The sequence below is a fragment of the Ammodytes marinus genome (assembly GCF_949987685.1).
Source record: "Ammodytes marinus genome assembly, chromosome: 5".
NCBI lineage: Eukaryota > Metazoa > Chordata > Actinopteri > Uranoscopiformes > Ammodytidae > Ammodytes > Ammodytes marinus.
Window position 1 is genome coordinate 27,000,854 of NC_137234.1, and position 26,562 is coordinate 27,027,415.

Genomic DNA, 26,562 nt, shown 5'->3' on the forward strand with positions numbered 1-26,562 from the left:
TTAAAAATCGTTAAAAATGCCCATTAGAACACATTTATATTTATTTTTAATTTTTTACAATTTAGCATTTACATAATTATATATTTTTACTTCTTAAATAAATAAAAAGCAAGCTCTTTATGAATTCAAAGTCTATCTTTAAAAGGGATTACTGTTTGTGCACGCTATTTGGAAAAGTGTATGTAATTCATATTTCTAAACTCCTTTATCAGGAAGGTAAAGTTAAGTTTGCCTAGTCTTACGTACAATTAATTTCCCAAGCTTTAAATGTGGATTATTTGAAGTGCTAAATTAACTGTTTTGGCTAGTGTACCAAGATCTTTTTACATATAAATTACATTTTCATAGTGTTACACTTTTCACTTGACTTGAAACCATGGGCTTGAAACAACTCAATTATGACTGAAAAGTTCATAATAATAAATTTTTTATTTCCCTGACTTCAACATTAGCCCAAATATTAGCCTAAACCAAAAGCTAGCTAGCTTACAACGAAATAGTACCGGCCTCCAATTTTATAACCTACACAACCCACACAATAATGTAGTTTGACTATTATTTTCGAGATATTGTGTTTAAAGATATGTTAATATCGCTCGAAAATATTTCCACATACCTTGATACTTGTTGTATTTAGCGGAGAGGAAAGGATATGGGATCAACAGCGCCCTCGGGCCTCTAGACAAAAGTAATGTTGTCACGCGCTCAGGAAAAATAACCGTTTTTTGCCATCTTTCATGAGTACTAACTCAAATTAGGTAAAATTGCACAAATAATAAAAAGTTTTATGAAGGCAATACTTTGTAATTTGGGACATTCAATGTTTTTCTCCAATTGTTGTATTATCCTTAGGGTTAGGTTACTCTCTGAGGGCCCTTCCACTATTTTATTTATTTAATCTCTGCATAAATGCTAATACAATTTTCCATTTTACAAACACAAAAAAGGTATTCGTTAAAAATAATATTCTGTTCAGGCCTATCCTATTTGCTTTAACATCTCCGTGTAAGCATTCAGTACACAGTGGGACATCAGTGTAAAGAAATTCACGATGGACATGAAATTCACTCGTGTCGTGTGTGACTTCCTGTGTAATTGGCGCCATCTAGCGGTGGCCTATTTAAACACAACGATACCAAATAGCACTTCACTAGAGGACGCAGTTTGTGTCACTGGTTGCTTTCTGTCCACCTGTTATCAACTAATTAAATTACTTTTAGCCTACTCTGCTGCTTTCCCACCATAGCCTATAGCAGGCAGAATGGCCTCAATAAGAGAAAGAGCCGCTGCATTGAACCTAGCGGAGAAATTGTGTGTGCGTCCTCAAGGTAGGTGACCCGAACACGCATTTCAAAGAGGTGTAGGCCTAGGGGAGTCTGCTGCTCGTGAAGGCCTCCTCTGTCTGGTTATTTTATTTATTTAATGCTAGCCACTATCATACACTAAACATCGGCTACTGAAGTTGTCGTGGTCAATCACCACTATTAATTGACCCAATTAATTGCTGTTAATTGTAGCTTAGACTTCAGTTTTTCCTCAGTCTGTCCTTCATATTCCTCCATTAGTAGGCTACTCTTCTTCACGCTTTGTCTCCAATTATCTTATAGGCCTACATACTCTTTATCTGTACTACAACCAATTAGCCTACACAGGGTTCTCACAGTCCTGAAATTCCTGGAAAAGTTATGATTTCCGGAGAAACGTTTTTTTTTTCGGGAATTGTTTGGAATTAAGTGAATGTTTTGGGAATAAAAATGATTTCCACTAAATCCCGCCTGTACATGTTAGAAAAAATCCCAAAACATGTCTGTGAAAGTTAATTTGGCTACTGTTCAAAATCCAGTCCTGATGTAGGCCTACCTGTGTGATTGTTTAAATGTAGTCACATTGGGATACAGCTAGTTGACAGTTTTTCCTGAAAGCGTGAGTAAATGACCAATTACCAAACAGTTTGCTTATCCACAAGAATGCCTGGGAAATGCATGTCTAATAATTTCTGACTTTGGAACTACAAATATAACACACATGGCTAAAAAGAAACACAGGGTCTCTTATTATTGAGCCATATGATGTAAACATACAGTACAGGCCAAAAGTTTGGACACGCTCAATGCGTTTCCTTTATTTTTATGACTAGTTACAATGTAGATTCTCACTGAAGGCATCAAAACTTTGAATGATCACATGTGGAATTCTTTGCTAAACCATTTCAGGTGACTCCCTAATGAAGTTCATTGAGAGAGCACCAAGGGTTTGTAGCGCTGTCAAAAAAGCAAAGGGTGCCTACTTTGAGGAATCTAAAATATAAGACCTATTTAAGAGTCATTTCACACTTTTTTGTTAAGTACATAATTCCATATGTCCCTTCAAAGTTTTGATGCCTTCAGTGAGAATCTACAACGTAAATAGTCATGAAAATAAAGAAAACGCATTGAATGAAAAGGTGTGTCCAAACTTTTGGCCTGTACTGTACCTAAATAAGATTATGGGAATTGGGTCAAATGTAATTGAAACGTTTAGAGAAGTCCTTGGTAAAAAATTTTTTGTGGGAACCCAGTATACAGAACATCTGTAACATGTGATTATTTTGAGTACATTTTCCTTTGATTTTTCTCTTTCTCTTTGTCTTAGCACATGCAGTGGCCAGTAAATCAGTCCAGTCTTCCTGTATGTGGAGCGGCATCATCTTCCACCTCAGATCCTCTGTGACGGTGAAGCGTCGTAGAGTTCACCTCAAGTCCCACAGCGACTGTTTCCTGGGATCAGAGGCTGTTGATGTGGTGGCAGAACACCTTCATGAAGTCAAAGGTTTTGAGGGTGAGGGAGAGTGTGTCTCTAGCCTGTGTGCGCTGGGGCAGTGTTTTTATTTATATAGGTAGCCATTGTCATGTTTTACATCATATAAGTTGGTTAAGCAATCTTCTCTTTTTTTTCTCTTTTTTTATTTTTAAACCAAAATAAGTTAAAACAATTAGCCTTATCCCTTTTTGTTTCTGGTTTAAAAAATGCAAGGTGCCAATGTGTCACGGGAAAAAGTTGCCTGTGTGTGCCAGGCTCTGTTGGACTGTCATGTATTTGAGTCGGTGGGAACCAAAGTGTTTGGCAAAGACAAGAAGCAGGATGTGTTTCAGGACAGCAAGAGTGCTCTTTACAGGTTAGATACACACCAACATTGCTCGCTCACAAAGCCTCCCCCCCCCCCCCCCTCTCTTGACACAGTCAGAATTTCTCTACACAGTGGCTGTGAATGTGCTAACATGGTAGCCAATTATTTTTGGTTTCCCCGGACAGGTTTGAAGGTGTGTGCACTCCTTCAGTCGACGAGTTGGAAAGAGGGCTGCTTGTGAATGGGATCCAAAAACTCTTCTGCAGTGTTCCTACTGATGGGTATTGTTTCTAAATCATTGACTTGACCACACATTGCATCTTATACTTGACTCATTTTAAGATGATTGTATTTCCAAATTAAGTCATTCCAATGTGACGCGTGAATACTTCAGCGTGTTGTTAAAATTATAGTAGGGAGCCAAAAATGTTTCCTGACAATATCATATGGAAATTATGAGCACAGCTTGAGGCACATGACTGGTTGGGTTTGACCTTTTTAAATGCTAACTGTTAGCATTTTGTCTGCGTCACCCATCTGTGGTAGGACCTATAGGGGAAGGTGGGGTGATTTGTGCAACTTTTTACTCAAAGTGATTTTAAAGTGAGGCCTTGACAGTTATGTCTCCAACTCAAATATGTACATATAGTTCAGGATGTTGTGCATCCCTGGCAATAAAAACTTTGGATCTGGAATAAACTGTTTAAGAAATATAGCTTTTCGGACTACGTGGGGTGATTTGTGCGTCATTGTGTCACAATGACAAAGTCACCATCATCATCTTTCTGGCCATCTGAACTCTCATCAGTGGTGTCGTTAAGTGGAATTGAGATGTCACTCTCTTCTGAGCTACTGTAGACAATCACTTTCTTTTGGTGACCAGCGTATACAGCCATGCCACTGGCACAACTCTCAGAAATGTACTTTGCACTAGTTGCTCCGTGCTTGTGGAACCAACTGCCACCTGACAAATGTGATTCCCCCTACATTTCTGCCTTTAAATCAAGGCTCAAAACCCATATGTACACCCTGGTGTTTCCTCCCCATTAACTATCTTACCTCTGCACTACTATCTGTGTTTATGTGGATGTATGGGCTTTACGTCTTTTATTTTGGTTATTGTTATTGTACCTTCATTGTTTACCTACTGAATGCACTATGTACAGCACTTTGGACAGTGCAAACTGTCATAAATGTGCTTTTATAAATACATTTTACTTACTTACTTACTTATAACTCACCCAGGCCCTTGCGCACAAATCACCCCATCCCCAGAATTTTGGATAATAGGCATGATGCAGTAATTTAGGGTTGACATTGTGCTAACTATATAGACTCAAAGTGTAGCATACCAAAGCACTAAAACATGTGTCAAATGTTTTCAAACGTGTCTATAATTGTTCAGACACAATAATCAAAAAACCTTGATCATGGAAATTTTACTTTGAAAGGCAAAACACAGTTTTTTGAGCTTAAATGTGCTTATATCTTATTCCTTGTGTCTCCCTTCTTTACAGGATGAGTCAAATGGATGGCTCTTCTTAAATATGTGGTCACATTTCCAATTTCTTCCACGGTTTTCTAGAAACAAGGGGTTTTGCAACTTCCAAAACGCACAAATCACCTGACCCCACCTTCCCCTACGTTGGGAATATGAATGAAATGTTCAATCACAGTAAACAACATTGACTGTGCATATCCGGCTATAGTACATTTTCTGGAAATTCTATTGAAAAAAGTCTTCTTCTCTGATTTAACATTGTCAGATTCAGGATGGACAGTAAAAAAAAAAAAAAAAAAAATCAATGCAGCCGAACCAGAGACATTGCCTCATTTTCCAATGCTTTATTCTTCCTTGTAAATGTCCTCATATGACTCATATCCCCTAAACTGACCTATAGTCTTCATTCAGAATGCTTTTTGACACATCGCCAACATGAGCTCTCCCCGTCTCTGATTTTGCTTTTCAGGCAGCAAGAGCTGACATGTCCCAGCAGTGGCTCACACATTCAGATGTTCACCCCTGTCAAATCTCCCCACACATTGGTATGGGCCGACCAGCTAAATGCTCCAGCGACTGCAGGCCTGTTAGCGGAGCCTCTGGTGGACAGTCAGAGTATGAGTCCAAGCAAAGTGCAGACAGACACCGTTTTACCACAGTCATGTAAGACATTGATGTCATTGTGTGTGTGTGTTTCATCCCTTTTGTGACCATTTTCCTTCAGGTTTAGGCTCTTGCGTTAGGGTTGGGGTGACACACACACATGTATTGTTAATGTGATGAGCATAAATTAATTGGAAAGACAAGAGACCAACATTGATGTCAATTGTCATTTTGAGCGACTGATCTGAGTCGTACCAACGTTTATGTTGGTTTTTAACAGCAACTAGTACTGATAATGTCACACACACTTATATTTATTTTTTTCCTTGGTCAGACATCATTCTTTTCTTCTGTACTTTATTCTTTTAAGATGACTGGAAAATCTCAGATGAAGATATAGACCTAAAAATCAAGTCCATTTCATTTATATAATAACACAATATCTCAAGAGGCTTGAAAGGAGAGATGAGAAAGGACAGTAAAATATTTTTTTAAATATATTCATTTGTGTATTAATATTTTTTAAAAGGCCTAACTTTGTTTCCCCCTGTACCATACTGTAGATCCTACCACAGTACAGTCTGATATGTTGTGTGTTCTTCTGTCCTGCTCCGCTCCCCAGTGGTAGACGAGGTGTGGCAGGAGCAGACTCTGCTGAGGCTGTTAAACCTGGTGGAGCTCCCCGTGCTGGAAGGCATCCTTCAGGCCAGCGGGGCCCCGTCCTCCCCCCCTTCCGCAGTTAACATGCTGGCTCACAGCAACCCAGACCTCATCTACAGCAGAAACCACCTGGACAGACAGATCCTCAAGGCCTTCAGGGATTCTCAGTGTGTTTTGGCTTTAAAAAAAGAATTTGATATTCTATTTGATATGAGTTAATTTAACTCGAAGGTGGAGTCAGCGATTCTGGAGAAAGCTTGTTATTGAAATGACTTTAAAAATCAGTGAATTTCTCCTCACGATCCGCTACCTGTCCGTACTGTGTCTGCGCTGGAGAAAAAAACTGGTGTAAATACACCAGCCTGGGCTCTGTAAACAAAGGATATGTAAACTAAGGGGCTCACCGTAGCTTCCAACAAGCCCATTTTCAGAGCACACACACTACGGACAGGTAGCTGATCGCGAGGAGATATTTACAGATTTTGACTTAAAGTCATTTCAGTGCATCATAAGGCATCCTGTGACTTGTTACAGATGTGACTGCATGCCTTAATTTACAGTGCATACTTGTGTAACTGCTTCAGGTATCAGGTGGTTAATTCGATACTTTTTTTTTACCAATAAATATTGGATTAAAGAAGTCTTAATGCAGTACATGGTATCAGTGTTATAAACAAATAAAACGATATATACAAATACAAGGAATCTAAAATATCTACTTTAAAAGTAGATGAAGTTGAGAATACAGAGGAATATATCCTAGTGTTTTATTATACTATATTTTGTCTGTTTTTATCTCTCAGGGAAGATGAGTGGCTGCGTGCAGCTCTGGACTGTCTGGACTTCCTCCCTGATCAGCCGGTGGTGGAGCTGAGCAGGGAGCTCCCTCACAGTTTCCCCCAGGAGCAGGACAGGTGTGAGGCAGAGGAGGCCGCTTTCAGCTCACAAGATGGAGGCAAGTGCTTGAATCAGAATAGGAGGGTCTGTCTTGAAGAACATGGTTAGTATATTGTATCTCACAAAAGCAGCAAAGGCTACTGCCACTTCCTGGATGAGTGTGGTCTCCTCAACACTAAAATGTATAAACATATGCTTTTATACACTGTCCTTATGTCGGATCAAAATAAGCTTTTGTTATGGTTTAATATGTGAGGGGTTTGTGTTGAATGCATGCAACTGACACTGTTAACATTATAACAATATAAAATCCTGTGAGAGATTTCTTTTTTCATGACTCTCCTTTCTCTTTTTGTTGTACTCATTTCGTACCGTCTATTTTTTCTTTTCTTTTTCTCAATTTATTAATATACGTTGCAATATTTATTTATTTTGTATTAATCTCAGGCCTGTGAAATTAAATAAGATAACATAACTGATATTGTTACTACCTATTTGAATGTATATTGATACTGAAATAAAATAAATAAACAATATGAATGTCAATCACTCTTTGTTTCCAGTGCTGAGCTCTGTGCCAATGCCAGTCAACGGCAGTGATGAGCATCCTCGTCTCTCCCCGAGTGGTTTGGTTCAGTGTAAGCAGCTGCTTTACAGGAGCCTGGTGAAACACTACAGCCATACCGACAGGCCTCCACTGCTGCCCCAACACATGACCGACATCTACACAGCCATCATGGACCTTTTGCTGGGTAAGAGCTGAGATCTCCACCCACAAAACTGTAGTTTCTCGTGAAGAAAAATTGACATAGTCATTACACTACTGCAATACACATTCCTGCGGCTTACCAAAATCAACAATTGGCAAACTACAGCTTGGTCAAAAATACTGATGCCAGAATATTAACCAGGACCAGAAAATGATACCTTATCACCCCTATTCTAATTTCATTACATTGGCTCCCTGTTCATGCTAGATCGGATTTACAAGATTCTGCTGTTAACTTATAAAATATTACACACTCGCACTATCTTATTTATCATCCCTAGTTCCTAGTCCAACCTCCCTAGGGTTACCCAAAATGTTATTGGTCGATTTGAATATCAATGTTATGTTTAGTTTTACATGCACTTGCGAATGCATTTTATAGTATGGTACTATTTATGTCATATTTCTTTTTCATACTGCTGAAGCACCTTCTCTTGTTTTTATATGGTGTGTTGTGAAATTGGGCTATAATACATTTTGATCGATTTGGTTGACTTCTCTAGATTTGTGAAAATGGTCCAATTGCCCAACTCTCATTTACATCCAACAACCTAACATTTGTGTCCCTCTTGCCTTCCCTAGTGAATGCCAGGTTGGACCAGGTTCTTGAGGCTCTGCAACTATGTCTGAAGCTGCTGCCTGCGGCCTGCAGAGACGAGCTGCGCAGGCTGCTCACATTCATGGCTGTGGCAGCTGATCCACAAGAGATCAAACTGGACAAGGAGGTGAGTGCTGCGGACCAGATCTGATTTAAATCAATCTTAGAATGAACCCAACCCGTTCCAAATTGAAAGCAAACCAAAAGACTTGAGAATGTATTTTTTTTTTAATATTAATTATCTGATACCTTAAAGTCAGTACGTGTGTTTTTTCTCCCTGTACTATTTAACCTGTAGATGGAGAACAGACTGGCAGTAAAAAGGTCTTTCTCCAGGGCAGTTGTCCACAGCAAGGCCCTCTCCAAGGAGAATGAGGACCTGATGGTCATCTTCATGCTCAGCAACATAAAGGACATTTTCAAGGTATGGCCGGGGGTGCAATTGGAATACATTGTACTTCTTGCCTTGGGTATTTCTCCTTGAATTCTCTTTACTTGGGTTCATTAAAGATAAAGTTGAAGATTTAGTATTGTACTCACAAAAAGTTGGCAGACTCGCATGATCAACAAGCCCCCCCCAAAAAATGGCTGAAAACTCTGCCTATTTATAGTGCACATGTCCTCTAACATGCTCTCAATTGAGAATCCGAACGTGCTGACGCAGGTACAATTCTTACCATTTCCTTTAAGGGTATCAGCATGCTAACATTTGCTTGTGAGAGATGCACCGATCCATTATTTTTCGGTTCCGATTAGATATCTTGGTTTTGGATATCAGCCGAAATCGATACTATCCGATATCATGATTATTATAAATGTTTTTGTTGGTGTTGATATTATGTGTAAGTTTTTATAAAGGCTAAAGGTGGAATCAGCGATTCTGGAGAACACTTGTTCAAAATCAGTAAATATGTCCTCAAATTCAGGTAATCCGAATGACATCACAATGACATCGTCAGGGTTTCTCAGACATTATACTGTTTTCACAGGCTGTGTAGTACCACCCACACCTACTATGCTGACATCAATGCGTAAAATCAATGAAGTTCTCCTTTTAGTATATTAATAGATAAAGACATGCATGCGTTTTTTCCTATTGTTAAAAAAAAGGACAACATTCACATGAGTGACTTCTAATTAAATGTTTGTTTCTCAAACTTAGCTTCACGGAGAATTGTTTAATGAAATAAATAGATCATCCGAGGATTTGCTTTACTTGTTTTGACTTCAAAAGTTTTTCTTTTTTTTTGAGCTTTGACATTCGTTGCTGCTGTTACTCATTGTTGTATAAACAAATTGCTCAAATTGTGTTGCAAAATATAGTCAGAAAATGAGATAAAGCTGCCACAGACATTTTTGGGCAAGGGCTTCAGTGAAAAGAGCAGGTGGAAACTTGAACAGAAAAGACATGACATTTAATCTACAAACTGTTTCCTGCCATTTAATAATTTATCCACAAAAGGCTTTTTTTTTTCTTTGCTCCAGATCCCAGGGGCTCTGCACAAAGGAGTGAGTGACAGGCTGGCCAACCTCGTACAGGGGAAGCACCCTGACGTGACGGGTAAGGGACATGTTCATGGGTGGAACTCTTAACAGCAGAGTCCCAACACAAAAGATCAGGGGCCTCATTTATAAAGCTTGCGGCGCACAAAAACCTTGCGTAGACGGGAAGAAATTTGCGGGAAAATGTGCGGTGGCAAACGTTGGTATTTATAAAGACATTATTTGCGGAGAAGTGTGCGTATTCCTACGCCAACCTTCGACCATGCGTAGAGCTACCGCAAGGTTTTCCTGACTCGGGGAATCAGCGACACTCAATAGCAACACCACGAAATAAAGCTCAGTCATCAGAAAAACACAGACAAATTATGCTTGGCACCCAATATATTTAGTCAATAAAATATATAAGCTTACCTATAGTTGTGAATATATGGCTACTGTAGTCTATGGCATGCAGTTGTGATGTAGGTTGAATTACTTATCAAGTAGCCTAGGTCTACATGCTTTGGTTATATTTTATAAGTTGAATCTTATAGCGCTACTTTATAATAATATCCTATACGTCGGGAGGTGTTTCCGTGAGTGGCCAGCGGGAGAGCAAATTTTAAGGTGTGTAAAAAGTAGTTTTGTACAAAGTTAAGCCCAACAGATATTAATTAAAACTGTAATTTCGTTAGATAAAATCATGTTATGAATTTAGCAAATCATTACACACATCTCTTTCCCATAACAATTCACCCTGGAAGATATAACTATAATCTGACGTTGTTGGAAATGTGTGGACCTCACGGGAGATAAACAATTCTCTCGAATTGACTATAGGCATTATTTCACTTGTCACACCATATTTTATATAGGCCTACATATAGGACTACAGGTAGGCCTACGCTAATACGTGATATTTCATGCAGTACAAAGTTGGGCGAAACTGCTTTACAAAGACTAGGCTACAACGACTGTGCCAATCATGATATGTGATAAGCGCGCGGGTGTGTATGTGTGTGTGCCAGTTTCTGCAGCACATGCACGACGTCACAGGCTTTCTTCCTTCACAGTTGCTTTCTTTGCGGCCGCGTTGCCTCCCTTTTTTCCTCATGTCAGTCAAAATTCCGTGCTTATTAAGTGCGTCATCATATTCAGGAGCTATTTAGCATTCGCCATGTATGGTAGATTGTGGGATGAAACTGGGAGGTGAAGTGGGAGGACACGGGGTGGAGATCGTCTGCGCACAATTCACCGCAGGTGGGTATTTATAAAGGGAAGATTGCCTGCAACTGTGCGCCGCACAGTTATATAAATCTGAATTTTTTTTTGCGCAGCACATTTTTGGCTTTCTGCGGACGCAATGTTTTAGGATGGTTTCTACGCACACCGTTATAAATGAGGCCCCAGGTCAAAACATCCCTCTGCTTTTAAATACCAGAAGAGATTTAAAAGTCATAATGCATGTCTTACTTTAAATGATATTAACATTTTACTGGGTTACAGCTGCAGAAAGACATATATGATATCTGTGAAAAAATATTTACTGTCGTTTCACCTTTTTACCTGGAACATCCCAGACATAAACTTACATTTAAAACCCCTGCTTCGGGGATTTAAAAGATCATTGTGGTCTTGAGTGGCCTCACTGTAGATATTTTTTAAACAATGGTAGACCTACTGATGATCTTCTTTTCCTGGCTTTACAACCAAGTTTTAACATACAGATTAAAAAAACAGTTTCATTCATATCTGTCCTGATTTCTTAATATTTACAGTGCACTGCTTCCCAAAGTCAGCAACCAGAGGAGAACAAATTACCTCTACGTGCCATTTCTCTAGCATAATCTCTTTTGTGGTTTAATATTTTAGATATTTCCCTCCAGCAGGCTCCTTTTTAAAATGTATTTTAAGAGTTAAAAATGATTCTTTACCCAAATAACAAAATATAACCTCTATGCATAATTGATGCTACTTGGGCGAGCCAGTGCCCCTTCTGTTGAACGCTAGCCACTGTGGCCACAATTGCAAGACTATGGCGTAAAGTAAATAGGAAAATGTAGTGTTGGTTACTAAAGCGGAAAATAGTCAAAGCCAGTAAACGTATTCTGTACGTTTCACGCCAATCCATCTCAAGTTTGCTAACATTAGTCACCGCTAAGCTACTGGTCATACCGAGCCTGTATGTTCTAATTGTACCATACCTGACTGTACTGAAGTCAGGGAAAGGTGGGTTTTATTGCTTATGAATTAAACTTTTCATTTGTAAAAGGAATGTTTTTAAACTATTTTTTTTTTTTAAATCTTACATATAATTTTTTAAAAGCTACAGTGTCTCTACCTAATATATTTGTATCAACACTAGATGATATGACATGTAATGAGGAAGGTGTTGCTCGCAATGATGACCCCAACAGAGAAATGCTTTTATTCATCTCCTTTGGAAAATGTTACTGTTTCATCTGTTATCTCCATATACACACAGTTAATGTTGCTCTTAATTTCTCTCCTTGTTCACACTGTTTTTTTTTGCTCTCAGGTTCTACATTCTGTCAGCAGGTCCCCAGCAGGACCCACACTGAGTCTTCAAAGGAGACCACCAACCAGGAGCTGTGGACTCTGCTAAACAGCATCCACCTGGACACCAAGATCTCCGCCAAGGAGAAAAAGCGCTTACTCGGACAGTTTTACCAAGCCCACCCAGAGATATTCAACCAGTACTTTGGTGAATCTGCTGTGTGTGTGCTGTAAATTAGTGTTGAAAGAGTGACGTGGGCATCAACGTTTTCTGATGACTTGAACAGCTGGTTTCGTCAATAGCTGGTTTTTGCCTTTTTTTTCTTTTCTTTTTTACACATACAGTAGTTGGTCAGTCCGACAAAAGTGGAGTGACTCAACAGAATTGTTTGTGATGGATGATGATAGGCCTACATCTTAGCAGCAGTTGTAAAGATGCACAGGGGAAAGTCATCAACAGCATGCGATTGCAAGTATGTGTGTATTTCTTTATTTTTATTGTTGTATTATTTAATAAAATAAAAATTGAAAATTATGAAGAGAAGGACTAATTTACTATTGCTTACAGTGATACTATCGGAATCCGTGTACCTTCCGTTCATCCATATCCGTTTGGAAATCAAAAAACGAAAAGTGACCTGTTTTTTAACCTCATCTACATTATATATTATACTAAAACACGTTTTTATCCAATTTAATCACAATTCATGACCAGGATATCAAATGTGAGAATAATGGCCTAAATGTTGATTTTGAAAAATACATGTTTCAATTTAGTGAAAGAAGTGCGTGCGCGCGCAAAGGTAGGCAATTGCCTTGGGTCTCATAATCATCTAATAAATGTTTGTTTTACTCTTCATTCATTAATCACCGATTACGTGCGGACGTCAGCATCGCACTCGGAACTGAGGGACATATCCTACATTATTGATACTCGTGATCAGCTGAGGCAGACATGCATATGAAAGCATTTTTATTGGTTAGGTCCACGAGGAAAGAAGAAACTTGTCTAGGCTATATTTTGTCCACGTTTAGGCTATAGGCTATCTGAATTGAGCTTTTTGTAAAATAAGGCTCTTGATGATAGCCTATGACAGACAATGACATAGCAGCCTTTGGCAGCCAGACAAAATATGTTTCCCCTCTCAATAAAGATTACACATTTGGTGGTTTGTCCCGTTTTGATCTGGATCAACAGCTGTATGTCTGTCGCTGTTTAGATCATGCCTCGTTTCCTCTGAGCAGCACAGAACGGTTCGGCAGGGTTACCCAATATCTGCCATGCGTTTTCCACCTATTATTTACTATCTATGGTTTCCGCTACAAACAAGAGGCTTTAGCCTACTTAAAAGATAGCCACGGTCAGAAAACAGTCTATGGGTCAGAGCCATGGACATATAAAGAAAAAATGTAATATAGGCTACATACATATAGACAAATGTGTGGGTCTGGTGCTGTCTGGTGTAGCCTACATAGATAGTGGGGTGTGTGCGAAAGAGGGCTCGGCCTTGACGTCACGTTAGCCCCACCCAAAACAGGAAGAGTCTGTTGGTTAGCGGTAACCGACTACGGCAAACAATAACAAGCTCCAGTTCTCCTGGATGAAAGAAAGCCTTTCTCCTGTTGGAAACGGGGTCTGCAGGGGGTGAAGTGGTGAATGAAGGTGTGACAGTTCCGCCTGCCATGACAGCGTTGTGAAAATGGACGTATGTTAAAAGGGTTGTGAACTAACGGACTAGCTGCGTCACAAGGCTTTGTTGTTGCTGACAAAGAGCCACGGACTAAAAGCTAGCGTTGGACAAGTTGAGAAACCTTCTGTTGTGTTCTACGGGGCTGCCCAGTCCGACTTTAAGGTCAGTACCGTCGCCACAGACTAGACTGAAATGTCACACACGGTACCACGAGTCTTGTTTGTGTTTTCCTGAGTCATGTTTAGCACCTCCTCATCCCTAGCATGGCGCCGGTGTTATGCTGAGTTCTGCATGCCTGCCGAGTATTGCATGCACCCTAGCTGTAGGGAAACTAGAAGACATTGTAGTGATTATTAAGGCACAATTCTGGTGCAATGCCAGGGTGATGTCACTATCTGTAGATCACAACAACAAACCTGCACCTCTCCTTGTGTTGCACTGCATCATCATGACATCCCCTCACATTATCTGAATCAGAAATACTTTATTGATCACAATTACTGCTCATTGATTGATATAGCAACAAGCTACTGCATGACCAGCTGGATAGATCGAGAGGGGGTTGTAACCGATTCGGTGGTCTGTACAACCATGGTCTCTGCCGCAGACCACTGTGTGCCACCACCAGGGGGTGCTGGAGGTACTGGTACGGACCACTCAGCTGGTGGCACAGACCACCGAATCGGCTACAACTCCTGCTGGATAGATCACTGACATAACGGTTGCATGCAGTCTATGCATCTAACACACACAATAGGAAAGTGTGATAGGCTATCCTGACTTTTACAACTTTACAGCAGGGCTGCACGATATCATGAAAACATGCCATGTGCAATAGCATTGTTTAATATTGAGATGAAGATATCACTTGCCATTATTAAACAATTACTTAAGTCTAGCCTGTGCGTAGTGTTAATATCTCTCTGATTTGAGTTCACTGCCAAGTAACACAGACCCAAAACCAAGAGCTATATGTTAACCACCATGGTAAGACAATATTACAGTGCCTTAAGTTATTGTTGGTATAATAGTATCATACATGATAAAAAGGGACAATGTAATATGTGCACTACTCTGTCTGTATTGTCAGACATCCCCTGCCATCCTATGAATCTAACAAAGGCTTATTCCACACCTCTCAATAATAAGGTTACACCCAGTCTATTGTCTTATGCTCAGACCCCCCCTGATGTGTCGATCAAACTGTCTCACAGCCTAAGATCTCATTTTTCCTCATCACAATCTTTACCACCTAAGCCATCATCTGTTCCCTTGCAGACCACAGCATGCCAAAGGAGGCAGACCAGCATGAGGGTGGAGGAGAGAAGGAGGAGAGCAGCCAGGAGGCTTTAGAGGAGACGGCGAGGGCCAGGGTGAGGGTCCGGGCTAACACTACCAGCCCACACAGAGGGAACACTCCGCAAGGTCAGGAAACTGGGGAAAGGGGAAGCCCACTGGGTCAGACAGCAACCTTAGATGGCGTAGTCATACTGATAGTTCTTAATTGTTCATGTATACAGGACAAGTGCATCTCATCTTATTAGAATATCTTGGAAAAGCTATTTTTTTTTAATGTAATTTAATTCAAAAAGTGAAAGTTCCATATATTCTAGATGTATTAGACATAAAGTGATATATTTCAGACATTTTTTTTAAAGGTGTTACTGTGCTTGATTGGCCAGACAACTCTCCTGACCTGAACCCCATAGAGAATCCATGGTTTATTGTCAAGAGGAAGATGAGACACACCAGACTGGACAATACAGTCGAGCTGAAGGCCGCTATCAAAGCAGCCTGGGCTTCCATAACACCTCAGATACATGAGATGCGCATGTATTCTAAATTTGATAATGGCTCAGCAGGGGCAGGGATGGAACCATTGTCTAAAAGGAGGTGTGATGAACAGACACGCTGAATGATAACAGCAGGAAACACTCGAGGGAATTACCACATCTTGTATTTTGTGTGTGCCTGCTTTCACTTCAGTCACACTAAATCCACTTGGAAGTGTGAGATAATGTGCTCTGTTTGGAAATGAGTTTGTCGGCAGTTGGAATAACTCATGTCTATTTTACTCCTCAACACTATGAGAGCTCTGGTCTTTAGCTTTATGGTAGACCATATACACCAGGGGTCCCCAAACTTTTTTCACTGAGGGCCACATACAGAAAAATCTACGAAGGGCCGGGCCACTTTGCAAAAATAACACATTTATCAGGACATGTAGCTGCTCTGATGTTTAGTTTCATAGTGTCTTCGTAAATTGTAATCCTTCTTCACGGCAACACTTTCCTTGCACGCTAAACAGACACATTTCCCCTCTTGTTTATATGCCAATGATACACCCAGTGTTTTCTGCCTTTGCGTCCAATGTCCAGCAGGGTGAAAATAGTATCCAGCCAAGGTCCCGACCCTCCTAGGGAGGTCCGGGGGTATGCCCCCCTGGGAGATTTTTTAAAGTTTTTAAAGCGAAATGCATGAATCTGGTGCACTTTGAGAGGGAAATTAAGAGGCTAAATCTGAAGAATTTTGTATGAAAAAAAAATGGAGACACTGTGTCAGATGAATTAGAAGCTATTAGAGAAGGACGCATAGATTTTCCATAATAATATTAATTTAAAATAAAATATTATGCAGGGTCTTCTGGGATGGGCTTGTTGCTCATTTTCTTTTATGGGACATATTTCTCTGTAATATAATGAGTGCATTTAAATTATTTAAAAATTAAAAGCGCCATATTACATTATATTTTTAAAATGTGCCACGGGCCAATCAATCAGTGTTTGACACCCCTGCACTAGTGGGTTAACTAAGAAATGCAAAAAATAAAAAATAAAAAAATTCAAAGGGCCATATTACATTATCTTTTTAAAATCGGCCGCGGGCCAATAAAAAGCGGGCCGCGGGCCGCATTTGGCCCGCGGGCCGTAGTTTGGGGACCCCTGATATACACTCTGATGTGTAGTTGTGTTTGTCTCCTCACAGCCAGCCCTCCCAGGTTCGTGTCCATGGAGGAGCTGATGGGGACAGCTAAAGGAGTCACCAACATGGCTTTGGCCCATGAAATAATGGTCAACAAGGATTTTCTAGTCAAGCCAGCAGAGCTTCCTGAAGGGAGGTGAGAGTTCGGTCAGACGCAGTGACTGTGTGTCCTCTGAGGCATTGTCTTTGAGTGAGTTCTTTATATGGCCGCAGAAGTAACTGACCTTAATTTGCCCCCCACCTTCGCACAGCTTGGAGCGCAAAGTGAAGGAGATTGTGCACAAAGCATTCTGGGATTGTTTGGAAGCCCAGTTGAGGGAGGATCCACCGGCGTACGGACACGCCATCAAACTGCTGACCGAGATCAAAGAGGTGAGGAAGGGGTCATTATGTTGTTCAGGCCCAAGACTGCTTGAACGGCAATACACTTAAGCCAGGCATTCACACTCTATATGTCAATATATTTGCCCAATCAGATATAGCCTACCGGAAAATGTTGTAAAGGGGGGCACAAAGATGTTTGCTTCAGTGATCAATAGATAATGTACAATAAAACTACGTTATTGGAATGAAGTGAGATAAAGCAGAATGATACGTTTGTTAAAGCAAAAGGTTTATTTCGAGATAGCAAGGATTCTCCGGAGGGCTTCACTGATTGCCATACGACTGGGTATCTTTGCAAAGAGTGAAGCCTCCTTCCTTAAAATCATCACGTATTTAAAGATCATTTACTCCACATGGGGGGAGGCGTCTAAATTACATTACAGTGGAATTGGAGGAGAGACAGGCTGAGAGGCAGACAGTTCTAATATACATACATTGATATTGTAAACATGGGAGGGGCAGGCTGGCCAGAGAACAGCAGGGGCTGTCTGCAAGATTCAGATGTATTGTCAGTCTGGCCAGTCTCCCCCCACAGGAAATAATGCATTTAATTTATTTTTCAGTGTCTGTATAGGTTACTTACTGTCTAAGTATTTGTTAATTATCACAAGTCACACCGTCATCGCCATATTCAACGATGTTGTTATCGCGTATCGCAAGTTTTCCTGATATCGTGCAGCATTACTGCCGGCTTCTTTCTTCAGATGTGATCCTGCAGGTGTTTGTACTATGATAAGTGGCTGCATGGATTTACCATATTTGGATACACACTACAACAACTATCCCTTGATTCACCCAATCATTCCACCTTCAGTCATCTATCTCTTGTCCCTGCTTATCCAGACACTGATGTCTTTACTGCTGCCCAACCACGGTCGTCTGCGCGCCCGCATCGACGAGGTCCTGGACCTGCCTCTGATCCAGCAGCAGGCTGAGAGCAGAACGCTGGACATCAGTGGACTGGCCCACTTCATTGTGGGCATGATGGGCTCGCTGTGCGCCCCCTGCAGAGACGAGGACATCAGAAAGCTGAAGGAGACCACTGACATGGTGCCTATGCTCAAGTAAGCCCACAGACAAGAGTGAGACTATTAATAGCTCTGCTAATAGCTCTGCTCTACGCCTTTTAAGTTCACGTATTATGCTAATTTTCAGGTCAAAATGGCAATTTGGGTTTCGACTAGTAGCAGTTTTCACCGTGAAGTGTCCAAAATAACCCTTGATATATTTCACAGTGCCATTACCGCATCTCTCCTTTTCATCCTCTGTCTGAAACGCTCTGTTTTAGAGCCTGTCTCTTGAAGTCCAGTCTGCTCTGATGGGCCAGACCCACGATGAAGTTTAGCTCTTATTTTATTCATGTCATATACTTTCATAAATCTCTCTTGCCATTGTTGTAGGGTTGGTGGCAGTGGTTTAAGCCAACTTACTGTTATAATTTTTTCCAGCACCCATATTAATATTGAACATGTTAAAAGGTGCATTTTGAATGATTGATGACATTTTAAGGTTATTTTGAGATTGCAAAATGTCATTCCAGTCCACTACCGTTCAGAAGTCAGCTTGTTCTGGAGTGATACGTGATGAGCTAGCAGATCACCAAACTTAAAGGAAGTGTCAACTCATGTGTCATGTGTTATGTCATGTTAAACGCCAGCTCAGTTTGCCTTTAGTATTTAAAGAGGATTGAATTTCACACCATATAATTCTGTTTCCATTTCCCTCCTCCTCCCTGTTTATAGGGAGATATTCTCTGTGCTGGACATGATGAAGGTGGACATGGCTAACTTTGCGGTGAGCAGCCTCAGGCCTCATCTGATGCAGCAATCCGTTGAGTACGAGAGGAGCAAGTTCCAGGACTTTGTGGACAAACAACCCAGTAAGCAATCTTTTCCCTTGTTTTTTTAAAATCCTGAGTCATATTATATTTTATTCATGTTAAGACATGACATACAGGTCTGGCGTCAGACGTTATTGCAGTATCAGTATAGCCGCTTTGACTTGTGTTGGTGTTTGGAAGCAGAGTTGTTTCTATTTTTTTCTCTTCCCTGCAGCATTGCAGTGATGCAGCAAGTGAATTATGGCCCTCCCTGAAACTAAACTGTCTGTCAAAATAGTCAACTATTTCTTATAGCTACTTTTGCAAAAATAAAGCATCATACATACTAGTGTTAGCATGCCTGTTTTATGTAAGGAAGTACAGTAGAATATTATCTTTATACAGATAAATTCGTACATCACTGAAAATAAGCAGAAAATGCAGGAAAAAGGACTGACTGGTGTGCATAAATGATGGAATGCTTACTTGAAGCTGTAAGTGTTATGAACTTGACGCGGGTCAGTGGTTGGCTGCAGCATATGTTTTTTAAACATTAAAACATGGATCCACTGGGTTCGGGTAAAGCCGTAGCGTTTCTCTTCTTCAGATGCCTTAGACTACACTGAGAAGTGGCTTGAGGACACAGCCAGATGCCTGAAAGACTCTGGGGCTGGTGGCGCCTCGTCCGACCCCTCGCTCCCCCTGCTGGATGTCCATAATCGCGCCTATCTGCGCCTGCTGAGATGGGACCATGCCTCAGACCCCTTCCCAGAGGTAAACTGTGGCTGTGCAATTCATTGAATTTTAATCACAATAAAAATGTTGACTCCCAAACCATTATTAAAAATCAGATGATCGACTTTTACAAAATATTTTTTTTTAAGTCATGTCAAGCCTTTTTGCAATGTCATGATGTTTCTAATTTAACATTTGAACTCTGTTAAAATACAAGGAAATTTCAGAGAACAAAGTCTCAATCACTGATAAAAAGACAGCTTTTCCGATCTATTTTTACATAAAGTTACTAAATGCATGATGTGTCGAAAGTCAATGTATTTATAATGTAATATGATTGTGATCTCGACACTAATCTAAATGATCACGATCATGATTTTTGCCATTAGCGAGCAGCCCTTAGTTAAACCCTGTCAATTCTGAAGGCTGCCACTGTTGTATTTCTGGTGTTGGTTTCATAAGCTGTCTCTCCCCCCCCCCCCCCCTCCTGCATCTAGACTCTGTTGATGGATCAGGTTCGGTTCCTGGAGATGCAGAAGGAGTTTGAGCAGTTGGTTCTGCTCTCCTCTTTGCTCCTCATAGTCTACACTACCACGGGGGAGGCCATCTCAGGCCTCCCGGGGCTGATGGACTCACTTAAAAACACTATCCACGTCATCCTCGCAGACATGCACACGCCGTGAGTATCACTGCTTTTTATTTTTACACATGTTTGATTGGGCTTTTACATAAGACTTATTTGCTTTTAGGGTTCAGGCCATTTTCACTCCCACTTCCTAGTTTAGGGGTTTAGTGGCCCGAATGTGATTGAGGCCAAAGATGAAGTATTTTCTAGGAAATGAACAGTTTACCAGGAAAAGTGTTCATTTAACTAATGACAAGTTACTATAACTAGTCAATGTTGGGACTTAGATTCATCAAGTGGACAGAAAAACAACTTTAAATCACTGCTGTTGTTGTCCCATGCCGGATAGAGCTGTAAATAGACAAAATGTTTAATGACACGTTGAGCCATAAAAAAAATCAAACATTGAGAATCTTGCCAAAGATTTGTTTTCAGTCTGTTCTACTGCCACCAAGTGACCCAAAATAGAAGAAAAAACAATAAATGTATTGCGCTTCCATCTCTTTATTGCTGGCACCAGTTTTACAATTCATATGCAAGTTGTGTTGCCACGCTTTAATATTCTTTATTGCCTACCCTCAGGTCTTTTAGTGCACAGGAGGCCTTGGCGACCATCGGGGAGAAACTGTGTGTCGAGCTGAGCCAGTGTCTGAGCCAACATGGGTACTCTCCATTCTCTGCTGACAGAAAGAGCACTCTGAGGGGCCAAATCTCAGCCACCATCCAGCTAGACAACACAGTCCGTAAGCTGATGGGTAAGTGACTGTCAGTGCGGTTACATGGCACAACTAGATTGGATTATCACATATATCGAACAAGACACTCGAACGGACCGTGTCACTTGTCTGAGTATACATGGCCTTTCAGAAATCGGATAAATGTCCGATGCATGGCTGTCTCCACTATGCTAGGTGGCGCTGTAGCCCTTTCAACCATGCTTTCAACAAGTGGTTTTAGAGCCACGTCCGGTTCTTTTCCGTCAATAACCCATGGTGTAGCCTATCACGCGCAGGCACACAAGCACAGAACGAGAAGTCCGATATTCGATGTCCGATCACTGTATACATGCAGAGAGAAAGCCGACAATGAACGAATTATCTAGGTGTTCTTATCCGACTTCTCTTGTCCGTTATTGTGCCGATTTGTGTCCGAAGTAGATCGGATAAAGGTGTTTACATGCAGTTTAAAAGTCCTGTTGAGGTCTTATTTGTTTAGTTATCCGATTATGAGTCTGCATGTAAACGCACTGAGTGACACGTGTGATCAACTTTCAGCAGTTGAATATAAATGTACACACACTGATTTGGCAATGACAGAGATCTCCTTTATGTATAACTCGCTGATTGGTTAAGGGCCAGAATACATTTCTGTGCTGCAAACACTATGAACCTTCCAGGGCACTCGGGTCAACTTGGACAGGTCTTAAATGCTATTTTGATATTTTCTTATGTCTTGATGTATTTTTTATGCCCTTAAGTAGCACTTTGAATGGCGTTGTGTCTGAGTTGTGCTATATAAATAAATGTGCCTTGCCTATTGTTTCAGACTCCCGGATCCAGAGTTACCTGCTGGCTTCCCTGGAGTCCAGTCACCACAAGGCCCCTCCTGCTCTGCCCGGAGGCCTGGCTCCAGTCAGCAGGGAGCTGAAGGAGTTGGCCGTTCGTTTCGGTCGCCTAGTCAACTTCAACAAGCTGGTCTTCTCGCCGTTCTACCAAAAGATTCTCCACAAAATACTGGCGGCAGGGGAGATGTAAATACACTTGAGATGTGGAGAATGCTCTGTAGTCCTGTACTTTCCCCTCACTAGTAACTGTTAAGATTTAAGGGGGCTGGTCTGTATTCAGCAGATGAGGCCAGCTTCGCAGAGCTTGCAACTTAAAATTGACATAATCAAATGAAACGCTGGCTCCCATCTCAGCTGCATTAACTCAGTGTTGCTTGTGTGATCAAATCTCAGGCTTTATATTTGAGACCTTACAGTAGCCATCTTGCATTAAATTGTGTTCAGTATTCCAAGTAGGACTGGGTAGTGTGATATATACACTGTGTGCACAATTATTAGGCAAGTTGTATTTTTGAGGATTCATTTTATTATTGAACAACTACAGTGCTCTCGGTCAATCCAAAATGTTAATGAACCTAAACCTGAATGTTTACGAAAGTAAAAGTGAGGTTTTGTCTTTCTTACGAGAATATTTACGTGCACAATTATTAGGCAACTAGTGTGCAGAATTATGCAACTTAATAAAAAAACGAAAATTTTCCCATCTCACTTGTTTATTTTCATCCGTTAAAGTGAGAATAATAAAACAACTCAAAATTTACAAATAAAAATTTCCGACATGTCAACAACAAAAATCAGTGACCAATATAGCCACCCTTCTTTTCAATAACTGTCACAAGCCTTCCATTCAGAGTCTGTCAGTTTCTTGATCTGTTGACGATCAACTTTTTGTGCAGCAGCAACCACAGCCTCCCAGACACTGTTCCGAGAGGTGTACTGATTTCCTTCACTGTAAATATCCTATTTAAGCAGGGCCCACAGGTTCTCAATAGGGTTTAAGTCAGGTGAGGAAGGGGGCCATGCCATTATTTTTTCATCCTTAAGGCCTTTACTGGCTAGCCATGCAGTTGAGTACTTCGATGCATGTGATGGAGCATTGTCCTGCATAAAAATCATGGTCTTCTTGAAAGACGCAGACTTTTTCCTGTACCACTGCTTGAAGAAAGTATCTTCTAGAAACTGGCAGTAGGTTTGGGAGTTGATTTTGAGGCCATCTTCAACCCGAAAAGGTCCAACTAGCTCATCTTTAATAATACCAGCACCCCACCTCCACTTTGCTGGCGTCTGAGTCGAAGTGGAGCTCTGTGTCCGTTACTGATCCAGCCACGGGCCCATCCATCTGGTCCATCAAGAGTCACTCTCATCTCATCAGTCCATAAAACCTTTGAAACATCTGTCTTCAGATATTTCTTGGCCCAGTCTTGACGTTTCAACTTGTGTGTTTTGTTCAGTGGTGGTCGGGTTTCAGCCTTCCTTACCTTGGCCATGTCTCTAAGCACTGAACACCTTGTACTTCTGAGCACTCCGGGTAGGTTGCAGTTCTGGAATATGGCAGAACTGGAGGATAATGGGTCCCTGGTAGCTTCACGTTTGATTCTTCTCAAATCTTTAGCAGTTAATTTGCGTCTTTTTTTCTCAATATGTTTCTTGTGACCTTGTTGGCTATTTGCAACAAAACGTTTGATGGTCCTGTGGTCACGCCCCAATATCTTAGCAATTTCAAGAGTGCTGCATCCCTCTGAAAGACTTTTTACAATTTTTGACTTTTCAGAGTCCGTTAAATCTCTTTTTTTGCCCATTTTGCCTGAGGAAGAGAAGCTGCCTAATAATTATGCACACCTTGAGTGTTGATCTCCTTAGGCCACACCCTCACTCATTACTCAAATACACATCACCATATGCTTAAATCCAATAAGCACTTAGGTTTATACAGCTTGAAGTTGGGAACTATGCATAAAAATTATGATATGGCCAAAATCCTCACTTGCCTAATAATTGTGCACACAGTGTAATAGTTTGATATCCATCCAATATAATGCCTGTATTGGAACCAATGCTATTTGTAATGGGTACTATACTAAGCAAAGTATAAACAAATGTCCTTCTACAAAAAAAAGGAGATACAGTATTGAATTAACAAAGCTATGATGTCAATTCTAAAATATTTAAAGATTTAGTCAAGAAGACTCAGGGTCTTATATTTATTAAGTGTCTTGGAGTATAACATCAGTCCTTATTGGCCAACAATTCTCAGAAAGGCACATATTTTATGAGTGTTCTTTGCCTAGTTTATTGCCATTATATAGGAGTGCTCCAGAGGCATCTCAACCTGTCAGGAGTTGGTAGGAAATGGTGTCAAGGCAGAGACATGTAAACACATGCCGTGGATGGAGAGAATTCACAGGAACACTTGATGATAAGCTTATTAAAGGAATAGCTTGACATCTTGGGAAACACTCCTTTTCAGATGAAAATATCAATATCACTCTCCCTTCTGTACGGTAAATATACAGGGCTGCAGACATAAGCTGATTAGCTTAGTTTAGCACAGATATTGCAAATGTTGGAAAACCACCAAATCAAACCTGCCTGCACCTCTAATTCATAGAAAAATAGACATGCAAAAACAATTTGAGTTTTCCTGGTCAACAAGACTACAAGGAGTTATTATCCCTGCTTTTGCCATCTAACTTGGCAAATAAAGATAGCATTTTAACAGAAGCGAATGAATCATTTTTATGACTCATCTTGCAATAATAAATGATTAGACGATTAGATTTTCCCAGCAGCAGATACAGATACAGTTATGTGCAGATGCACCCAATTCCCAACCATTCACTGTTGGGAAAACAAGCTGCATTAATATAAAAATTACTGGTTTATTATTTATTTGTCAGGGCCATAATATTCGCTAGATGTGTTCATTTAGTTGCATATTCTCCAAGGAAATAGTGGCATTTCCCCCTTGTATAAGGGAACCAAGTTTGGAAAGGATGAAGTACCATTTCTTAAGGTAATCTCATCCAACAAAATATGTGTCTGTGTCCTGAGTTTCTGTCAACTCATAAATACGACTGTGGAGTGCTCCTAAATGCTGGCAGAGATGGTGGGGATAATTAAAGTTTGTAAAAAAAGTTTTATCTATGAAGAAAGTAGGAAGAATATTTATTACTAGCAGAGGTTTGGGTCTGGAACTAATTCCCTGCACTTAAATATTTGATGAATAGAAACCCTGACCAAGTATTTAGTAACAACTCCCAGTGGATGCCAGTTATTAAACCTCGGTGCTACTGAAACAGTTTAATGAATTAGAAAGCGGGTAAAATGCGGGTTGGCAGCTGGGTGAACAAGACAGCAGTTGCCTTCCATCTGTCTTGAACACTTAATTTTTAAGGAAGTACAGTAGATACAAAGACACTAAACGCCCTTTACAGGTTGAGAGGTCTTCTCTCCATTGAGCAAGTTATTAAGAGTAACAGTAACATTTTGGGTACTAAATTCTTGAAGTGTATTGAACATGAAATTATAAGAAAACTCATAGGATAAAAAATCAAGGGTGTGTTAACTTGTATTTGTATTGTGCACAAAAGTCAGTTATTACAGGAGATTTTACAGTATATTAGATAACAGAAAAGAAACTACCTGTCCTGAATACATTGATGTGCACTGAAGGGAAGCCAGACTAGTGTAATGGACCAACTTGAACTGTTGCTCATTTAAATTGTTACTTTGTTTTTTAATTACATTAAACTTATTTATAATATTTCTGATGGTTCATAGGATGTGTATACTATTTTTATTTTAACAAACAATTTGCGTTGCATACATATTTGACACATTCATGAATACTTACAGTGCTTTTAACATTTCCTCACACAGACTGACGTTGCTGATTCCCCAAATGCATAATAATAACACATGCTCATGACTGCTCACATCACCGATACTTGTATTTAAAAGTGTTCATCCAACATGCCAATAAAGCATTGTTTGTCCCATACAGCAAAGTCATTTCTTTAATGCCTCTACATGTTGCCTGTTAATATTGGTAGCAGATTTGTTTTAAGATATGAGACTAATGGAATGCTCATGTATTTTTTTCGACTGAGAGAAGGACGGTGAAACCTGGTAAATGGAGTTCGTCTTCTAACACCCTTTATTATTATTTTATTTTAAACTAAAACACCATTTTATGTTAATGGCCTTCTAGGTTTATTAGGCGAACACCATGTTTAATGAGCTGTTATTTAGTGGTGACTAACCATAAGTCACCCTCCAGCTTTAATGGCTGGCTCTCTGGTCTTTGTCCAAAGAACCATCTGAATATCTTGAAAACAACTTCAGGATCCGTCGTGGGATTTCAGCCATGTGTTTGCATGTGGTTTACATTTTAAACACAAGGTGGAGCCAGAACTTGTGTTCTAATATTACAGAGTCCTGTCACTATTATAAAAGAAGCCAAAAATACAATAAATGCAAAACATCCCTGACAACCATACTTCAGAGCCACAACAGCAACATTTTGAATTATTGAATTATATTAGAAATAACATAATTCAGATAAAATAATCATTGTAAAGTGTGTGATTTCTTGGATTTTAACCGAACGTGTCCATATCAACTAGAACA

At 40.3% G+C, this 26,562-nt stretch overlaps 2 protein-coding genes across 3 annotated transcripts; both read left to right on the forward strand.

Moving 5' to 3' along the window:
* Positions 1–1,261: 1,261 nt before the first annotated feature.
* LOC307250591 (DEP domain-containing protein 7-like) lies at positions 1,262–12,367 on the forward strand (the record flags this gene model as incomplete). The annotated part of the gene is made up of 12 exons (XM_080027707.1): positions 1,262–1,328; positions 2,632–2,817; positions 3,013–3,154; positions 3,292–3,387; positions 5,077–5,270; positions 5,833–6,037; positions 6,674–6,829; positions 7,365–7,519; positions 8,119–8,261; positions 8,433–8,558; positions 9,620–9,695; positions 12,156–12,367. The coding sequence occupies 12 exons, from the start codon at positions 1,262–1,264 to the stop codon at positions 12,365–12,367; spliced, it is 1,758 nt and encodes a 585-aa protein (XP_079883833.1).
* A 1,332-nt stretch (positions 12,368–13,699) lies between these two features.
* tcp11l1 (t-complex 11, testis-specific-like 1) lies at positions 13,700–25,912 on the forward strand. Of its 2 annotated transcripts, XM_080028643.1 has the most exons (10): positions 13,700–13,986; positions 15,103–15,249; positions 16,810–16,942; positions 17,058–17,178; positions 18,034–18,254; positions 18,933–19,069; positions 19,617–19,783; positions 20,242–20,423; positions 20,952–21,124; positions 21,915–25,912. In XM_080028643.1, exons 2-10 carry the CDS (start codon positions 15,111–15,113, stop codon positions 22,121–22,123), a joined length of 1,482 nt encoding a protein of 493 aa, XP_079884769.1. In that variant the 5' UTR covers positions 13,700–13,986; positions 15,103–15,110; the 3' UTR covers positions 22,124–25,912. The 2 variants fall into 2 exon arrangements, with proteins under 2 accessions (XP_079884769.1, XP_079884770.1); XM_080028644.1 differs by lacking the exon at positions 13,700–13,986 and having other exon boundaries at positions 15,126–15,249; positions 16,814–16,942.
* Positions 25,913–26,562: the final 650 nt, after the last annotated feature.

What these genes read in the sequence shown, in the direction of transcription:
- tcp11l1 (XM_080028643.1), top strand. Translation starts at nt 15,111, where the DNA reads ATGCCAAAGGAGGCAGACCAGCATGAGGGTGGAGGAGAGAAGGAGGAG. An exon ending in GCAGAGCTTCCTGAAGGGAG is followed by an intron (nt 16,943 to 17,057) that starts GTGAGAGTTCGG and finishes ACCTTCGCACAG; the next exon opens with CTTGGAGCGCAAAGTGAAGG. An exon ending in TGCTGACCGAGATCAAAGAG is followed by an intron (nt 17,179 to 18,033) that starts GTGAGGAAGGGG and finishes CTGCTTATCCAG; the next exon opens with ACACTGATGTCTTTACTGCT.